The 8,093-nt window shown below is 42.9% G+C and overlaps 1 protein-coding gene across 1 annotated transcript; it reads left to right on the top strand.

Annotated features, from left to right (window-relative positions):
- Positions 1-4,255: 4,255 nt before the first annotated feature.
- Positions 4,256-7,921, top strand: trim35-28 (tripartite motif containing 35-28). Its single transcript, XM_076738242.1, has 7 exons — positions 4,256-4,325; positions 4,427-4,910; positions 5,069-5,164; positions 5,321-5,551; positions 5,672-5,694; positions 5,971-6,089; positions 6,589-7,921. Exons 2-7 carry the CDS (start codon positions 4,488-4,490, stop codon positions 7,122-7,124), a joined length of 1,428 nt encoding a protein of 475 aa, XP_076594357.1. The 5' UTR covers positions 4,256-4,325; positions 4,427-4,487; the 3' UTR covers positions 7,125-7,921.
- The last annotated feature ends 172 nt before the right edge of the window (positions 7,922-8,093 follow it).

The raw sequence follows: 8,093 nt of genomic DNA, 5'->3' as shown, positions 1-8,093 counted from the left end.
ATTTTCACACCTTTCTTTCCTCTTCTGTTCTGCAGTGTTTATATGCAGTTCTTGTGGTGAGAGATGTTGATGGAAGTGCAAACATCTGGCCATCAAAGTCAAACTGGTGACTTTTTCAGCCCACAACTGGAGAAGAAACACAACTTGAAACTCACTGAATTGTCATTTACACCAATCGTTTTGCATGAAATGGAGACAGCGTGCACGCCTGATGTTTTAGCGTATGGTTGAGCTGTTAAATTGCAGTGTGTTGGACTGGTGGCGTTAAAGTACAAAAAAGCTCGTGTGCCATACAGTTTCTGTTTGTAGGAAGACGATTTATTACTTGAAAGCATAAACTAAGCATGGAAATGTTGATAGCCTCATTGTGGTTTTGAAGTGTATTGTGTCATCTTGATATTGAAAATACATTCGGTTGACAGGCATGTGCAGCATCTGTGTGGCTGCTTCTGAGATTTTAGCCTTTGAGACTTTAAACAGACTTTAAAACTAGACTAAACCCGTTGTCATAGGCCTTTCTTCTCCTGACTATATAAGTGTTAGATGGGAAAAGGGTCTTTATTTTGCATCACCACCTGTTAAAGCGTCTGTGTGGTGACCCTACTTTTAGGATCTGTCTTAGACTATGAAACTATGGAACATGTCACTTGAGGAACTGAAAGGAAGAAAAAAACTCAGCTAGTTTTAATTCCTATAATCTTGTACTGTTGTGTCGGACATCACGTTGCTCAGTATGAATAGCGACGGCAGCATTTTACACAGCCGGTTGCAGACAGTGTGCCAATAGAACACCTACATTCACAGTTCAGTCAACTTCCTGTAAGGATGGTGTTGAGATAAAACAAAAAAAATGAATGAGTGTTCATGACATAAAGAAACAGAATATAAATTAACCTTGAGAAGATTTTCCTTTCATTGCTGTTTGAACACTTGCTGTTTCTGCCCTTCAGTTTGAACCCTTCCTTCCTTTTGCAGCATCTGGTTTTGATGACATTGTAGGTTAGTGTGCCACAAACATCAGAAACCAAATATGATGCAGATGGTGGTACACCACCGCAATGTTTCAGTCAATCTGGTTGTTACAAGCTTCCTGATTAATGACAGTCTGATCTCCTGTGCTGAGATTAAGCACTCCTCGTCACCGGCTACCAGCAGACTGGATTCATGTAGTTAGTTGTATGATAATTAACCAAGACTCCATGTTTTTTTTCGACTTACAACAATCCAGTGTACAAATACATCTCATGCCCCCCCCCCCCCCCCCCAAACCCATATAACCACAAAAAGAGAGATAAACTGCAATTCAGTAAGTCAATAATGTGGTTTCATAGAGATAAAATCAAGAAAATAAGTGAAACAACATGAATAAAGTAAAGATGGAGAACATAAAATCCATTCACATGCTGCCACCTCACCCCTAATCTTGTGCACTTATTAAAAAAAAGTACTTTATTAATCCTGCATTGGGGAAATTTTTTTTACCCTGTTGTTTCGTATTACATGCACACACATGCACACACACATAGGGTCTAGGCCCTAGCAGTTAGGGGTCCAATGCCTTGCTCAGGAGCACCTCAGCAGCGCACCTCCCGTTCCTGAGCCAAGTCCATGTCACCTGAGCTACTGCAAATAAATAACTAAAACCAATATATCTTTCATACGTAAGCCAGTATTTTTTGTCACATTTGCATCATATCAAAGGTGGATTTTTTTGTTTAAATGTGTCACATTGTCAGGAATTTTCCTGATGTCTGTGTAAGTGAAGGGGAGTCGATTGTTTTTATGTTGTCTCACACAGTTTTTGCTCTGACTTTTCACCTCTGCTTACAGCCACTATAACTTGTCTGCTCTTAAAGATGATTCAGACATTTCAGGGTGGATGGAGGAGTTTTTGTTTAGGGATCGGAGGCAGATGTTGTAGTATTTAACAAGCATTTCAACCTTTTGGCTTCAAATGTACTAAAAACTAAGGACTAGGTGGCTCAGCGTGGAATTTCAGCTGTGGACTATGTTGTGTATTAACATTGTTCTCTTGTTATAGGACTCTTGACTGAGCAATTAACTTATTTTTAGGTGCATCTACTGTATGTGTGGTCTAGTTTTAAGCTGGGCTCTGATGCTTACATGTAATTGTATACTGCAATACAGATAATCAGGATAGAGCACAGTTTTTTGGGGGAAACTCTGTTCATCCATTTACAACACAATGGCTGAATACACCAGGAGATATTAAAAGGCTATTAGCGGTATTTTAAAATCTCTTGCCACTTGACAAGTCTACATAGTTTCACATCTGCATTGTCAGATCCTCCCAGTGAAAACATTTCTTCAATTGAGATGTGTCAGTGTGAGTGCCAGTTTAGTGTTTTCGCAAAGCATTTGCCCAAAGGTAAAACACCCACATTAAGATCGCAAAACATCCCCTGCTGTAAAGCCCCAAGGCAGGGACAGGCTCACACGGAAACAGATTTGTGCAACTTAAACTGTTTTAAGAGAGAACCCTCAGCGCGCTTGTGGATTTCCTGTGTGACATTTGCTGCTGTGACTATCATAAATCATATTATCACCTTCTATATTTCAGCAGAGCAGCAAGCACAGTTTATCAAACATGATATAAATACTGAGTGATTTGTGCTTGATAGGAACAAGCACGAACGACAAGGATGAACTGACTGAAGTGTAGCTTCATGCGTTTTGTGCTTGCGGTGCAGAGCTCACTGCTTTGTGACGGGAATAAACTCAACATCTTCAAATCAGTAGTGGTGTTGCATATTAGAGCTGCACCACTGAAAAGCCTGATACTACTATCACACTGACATCACTTTGCATGAGTACCATGCAAGATGTAGACTTTGATTAGAGAGGCGAATATACAAACTCATGAGGGAATAAATATAGAATTCCTTTTGTGAGCCCTGTCCATTATTTTGGGCTGTCTGAGTTTTAGTGCATAATATTGCCAAATTTCAACAGCCTGTGTCATGCCCACTCGTTATGGCCTCAGGTGGCATCACATACACAGTCCAAGGCAACGGACATGGATCTATCTGAGCTACACTCATGCTTTATGTTTTGAATGGTTGCAAAGATTTGTTAAGGGACAAACACAAACAAACATCTCACATCCATCACACCTGATGTCATGGTTACTTTGCATGTGATTTGTTTGGGCTGTTTTGTTCTTGCCAGGTAACAGGTGGTCACATTGGTCACAGTGTTACATAATGTCACCGTGGCTCCATCTGCTGGAACGTGCAACCCCAGAACGCTGCGTTCAGTAAAACGGCCTCTGTATGAATAAACTTCACCACATCTATGTGGGCCACTCGTGAGATGACTGAGATTTTGTCTTTTTTTTTTAAACAGTATGCACATATTTGCATGAATGTAAGACTTTGTTGCAAAATACTCTTCAATTTTTGTGAGCCAAATAATGCATGAGGATTTAAAAAGTTGTGGTCTGAAAATTGGCACATGTAATATCAAAAGCAGCCACAGGAAACAGGAGTGAGACGCTGATAACAGAAAGATTTTGATCTAAACGGCTGATCAAAGGCTTAAAAAAGCCATCTAATGCATTCTGCCCTAAAAGAAGAAATATTTTATTACATGAGCTGCAGGATGAATAGAAATAACACAAGTCAGCTTCACCCAGTGAATTTTCAAGAAGCCCGGTTAGAGAATCCAGATGGTGCCTTCATTCACTGTGCTGTGCTGAGAGAGGAGCAACTGTTGAGTTATCTGAGACCAGCAGGAACACAGCTTGGCATGGTCTTCACCGTGCAGGCATTAACTATACTGGTAAGCTCAGGGCCGTGTTTGTTTGTTACTCTTACTATGGCTGAGACCCTTTTTTCTCCAGGACCAGGATGTACAAACTGACAAAACATTCAAAAAAAATCTATGCAAAACATAAAATACTTTAAGTGTCGTCAAAAAGTGAGTTTAATAAAACATCTGGGTTTGTTCAAGTAAAATGTACAGCACATGAAAAGTCATGACCTGTGAAACCAATGTCAATGTGGAGAGTAAAAGTGTGTCTCTGAGCTGTAGTTAATGATGTCAGCTGACATTGTAAATGATTTTAAGTTTAAATAAAGGTTTGAATGAATTATAACACCCTCTCTCTTACAGGTGTGCGGACCAGTGTAGACGTGTGCTCACCTCCACAGAAGAAGCGATCATAATAATTTCCGTCACGGCCTCCAGGTCCAGTAGAGGGCGGTGTTGCACAAACCCTGGTCAGTGCTGTTGCGACACTGAGACGCGGAAAAGAAGTGCGTGGGACGGAAAGAGACCGACAGAGCCTTGAGATCGAACACTTCGTGGGTTTTTTTTTACTTCAAACCTGTCCTCGATCCTGTCTTTTCGTGTTTTGAGTGACGTCTTGACGTATCACGCAGACAGCTGTGTGTTTTTTCCGCAGACATTCGTCAGTTTGGGGTTTTGTCAAAAGCGAAAGTACAGTGAGGAGGGCCCGTGAAGACATGGCTGACAGTGTGGACGAAGACATGCCGGAGGAGCCTTTTGCTCTCCAGCAGGACCTGACCTGCCCCGTGTGTCAGGGCATCTTCCGGGACCCCGTGCTGCTGCCGTGTACCCACAGCTTCTGTCGGGAGTGTCTGCAGAAGAGTTTGCGGTTCAAGCGGGCTTGTCCCTTGTGCAGGGTGGCGTTTGAGGCGGGCCAGGACATCTCCAACCGCGCGCTCCGCGACGCCTGCGACACCTTCCTCAAGTATCCCGAGTTGTGGCCGAACCAGAAGCGTAGCAGTGGGGACGCCTGCAACCTGCACCTGAAGCCGCTGAGTCTGTACTGTGAGAAGGACGAGGAGCCGGTGTGTGTGGACTGTGTCAGTCTGCACAACACACACAGGCTGTGGCCGCTGCTGGACGGAGCGACGATATGTAAGGTAGACATATTCCCTGAAGAGACACACGTTTTCCTCCATGACACACAGCCTCAGTTTAATGTCTGATTACAGCTTAATATTTATTAACATAAATTAACATCAAAAAATTGTTATGCTTAATAACATAAAGCGTTATGTGCTGCTTTTTCACCCTGCAGAGGGAGCTGAGCTTCAAAGTCCAGATTTTTGAAAAGAAAGTGGAGTCACACAAGAAAATGACGCACAAACTGAACAAAGCAGTGGAATACATCAAGGTAAAGTTACTGTCACGTCTCACGTTGTTCATCCAGCTACAAGAACCTTTCACACAGTGCAAACAGACAGCACGAGACGCACAAGGCACTACAGACCGCGCTCATTTTATTTCACACACCTGCCATAAGAACTGTCTGTTCCCTGACTTAACGCAGTGTCAAGCCGAGCAGGCGGAGAAGCAGATCAGGCAGGAGTTTGAGAGGCTTCACGAGATGCTTAACAGAGAAGAACGTCTGCGTCTCAGTGCCCTGGCTACTGAGGAGGAGCAGAAGATCGCAGCCATTCAGGAGCTGATTGCCAACACGCAGAAGGACGTAGTCGCTCTGAATGAGCTCATTGAGACTCTGAAGAAAGAGATGGGCAATGAGGATCTGCCCCTCGTGCAGGTAAGAGAAGGCAGCTCGTCCCCGACGCTGATAAGCCTGTACCAGGTTTTGTCGCTGATGTTTATGCGTTTTCAGGACTTTTACTAACCGAATCTCAATTTCTCTCTCTTCTATTTTTAGAATTTCCAGAATTTAAAAAGACAGTAAGTAACTGCAAAAAGTCACTGTGCTGTAAAATCTGTGAGCGTAAATATCCACTGCAACATACCAGGAAGTACATTTCGCCAAATATTAATCACATATTTGCATGATTGTTGGATATTTCAACTTCATTTTTGCATAGTCACAGCATAGTTTACACGTTTCTGTCATTTATCTCTGATGAAGATCTGCATGATCCAGGTTTCTGCTGCGTTTTGTTGATTTAAAGCGTCTCTTGGCGACTTCACTTCACCATCTTCCTGCTGTCTTTGCTCTAGAGCCCAGTGGACTCGTGAAGACCCTCACCTCTCTGACGACTCTCTTTTGAATATGGGAGACCATGTTGGTGCTTTAAGCTTCAAGATCTGGAAGAACATGCAGGCCCACGTCAAATACAGTAAGTAAACATAACACAACACTGATGTGGGCCAGAGGCATGAGGTCGAGGGGGACCAGTGGCCCCATCTCTACCTCATACTTGTGGTGCTCTTGATTGGACCACACGCCAGTCTTCAAACTCAGCCTTCATTTGACCTCAACAACACACCTGTTCACTTTTAAGACTGCATCTCAGGCATATAAACACCTGGCAAAGTACTCAAAGGCACATCTGTGGTTCTTCCTGCTACAGTTTCACAATGTGAAACAATACCAGCCACACTGTATCGACGGGTAAGTGGGCCCTGTGGTTTTAAGGACTGGGAATCGTCACCAGAGTTGGACCTGTTGGTGTTCCTTTGTTCCATATGTTTGATATTGAGTGATCTGGGCAAACACTGCCTTGATATACCAGCATTCTTCCACCTATAAGCACTGTGGCTTGAAAGTCTTTGTCAGTATATTCAACAAATGTTAGCGATAAAGCATAGTTGCATCTCGTCCCTTTCTGTGTGCAGATCCTGTGGTGTTGAACCCGAACACGGCCTCTCCGTGGCTGTGCTTGAATGAGGACCTGACCAGTATGAAGGAAAGCCCAGAGCGGCTGATCACCCCTGACAACCCGGAGCGCTTTGATCCCTGCGTCTTCGTCCTGGGTGTGGAAGGTTACACCTCTGGGAAACACAGATGGGACGTCATTGTTGGTGACAACCCCAGATGGATTGTGGGAGTATGCAAAGAATCGGTGGCCCGTAAAAAGAAGTTCACGGTCTCTACGAGCCGCGGCGTGTGGTCCATAGGACTGAGCAAGGGGGTGTATACTGCCTTAACACCCGAGCGCACAGAGCTGCAGGTGCAGCAGCGTCCCGAGAGGATCCGCGTCAAGCTAAACGTAGAAAAGGGAGAGGTGTCATTTTGGGACGGGGCAACAGCAAAGCACCTGGTCACTTTAACACACAAGTTTGATGAGAAGATTTTCCCCATTTTTGGCCCTGGGCTTCATACTACGCCAATGATTCTGGCTCCAGGAAAAATGGCTGTACACACCTCATGATGAGCCAGTCGGGTGGTTGGTTTTCAGATCAAATGCTTTTTTAAAAGCAAGATAAACTCATCAACACTTTACCAGCCGGACGAGGATGAATTCAGAATCTATGTAGAACATCGACATCAATCAGTCTGCCAAAGAGAAGAAAGGAAACAATAAAATTGTTAAATGGGACAAAAAATATAATGAGATTACCAAAAGAATATTAAAGACAGTAAAAGCTTCCCAAAAATTACGTTTTAAGAGATTTAAATCAAGTCAAAAATCAGTATATTTCTTTATGCTTTATAATAAATATAAAGTATAATGCAGAAGAAAGAGAGGCTGGGACAGGTGGAATGGGTGATTTTCAAAGAAATGTGCCTTAGCTGGAGGAAGAAGCTTAGCTGCTAACTGGGTGCATTTGGCTTACGTTGCATTTTCTCGTCTTCTTGATGCTGTGATTTTGGAAGACCAGCGACCACATTGAGGAAGCTTATAGGGATCCGAAGAAAGCGGTTATTTAGTATCCTGATCTGCATTGTGAGTTTTTTGAATCGAAATTATCCATTTATACCTGGAAAATGTGCTTTAATTCACCGCTTTACTACACTGATATGATATTGTTGATTCTGCTCAAATGCTGTCCTCTGTCGAGTTTTTCCTGCGATGGTTTGTTGGTTTTAGGATCATTTTATCAGGTTGCTGTTCATCACTGCAGAGTGTGGCAGGATGGATGTACTACAGGCTCTGAATCTTTATATGCACAAATCTGAATATGCCGCCTCCATATGAACACTTGCTCAATAAAGTATGTTAAAATCAAATTTGTTTTGTTTCATGAATTACAACCACTGAAAACTATTCCTTGACAGTTACAATCAAAGGAAATGCACTTTGGGCACAGGTTTGATTGAAGATCACACAGAATGGCCTTCACAGACTGGACAAACTATATGAACATTACCAAATTTATTAGAGTTAAAAAGGCTTTGA

Source organism: Chaetodon auriga, chromosome 8, assembly GCF_051107435.1.
Source record: "Chaetodon auriga isolate fChaAug3 chromosome 8, fChaAug3.hap1, whole genome shotgun sequence".
NCBI lineage: Eukaryota > Metazoa > Chordata > Actinopteri > Chaetodontiformes > Chaetodontidae > Chaetodon > Chaetodon auriga.
The sequence above is the reverse complement of the archived record's forward strand: the minus strand, read 5'-3'. Positions and strand labels throughout refer to the sequence as shown.

What these genes read in the sequence shown, in the direction of transcription:
- trim35-28 (XM_076738242.1), top strand. Translation starts at nt 4,488, where the DNA reads ATGGCTGACAGTGTGGACGAAGACATGCCGGAGGAGCCTTTTGCTCTC. An exon ending in AAGCAGTGGAATACATCAAG is followed by an intron (nt 5,165 to 5,320) that starts GTAAAGTTACTG and finishes GACTTAACGCAG; the next exon opens with TGTCAAGCCGAGCAGGCGGA. An exon ending in AGGATCTGCCCCTCGTGCAG is followed by an intron (nt 5,552 to 5,671) that starts GTAAGAGAAGGC and finishes TTCTATTTTTAG; the next exon opens with AATTTCCAGAATTTAAAAAG.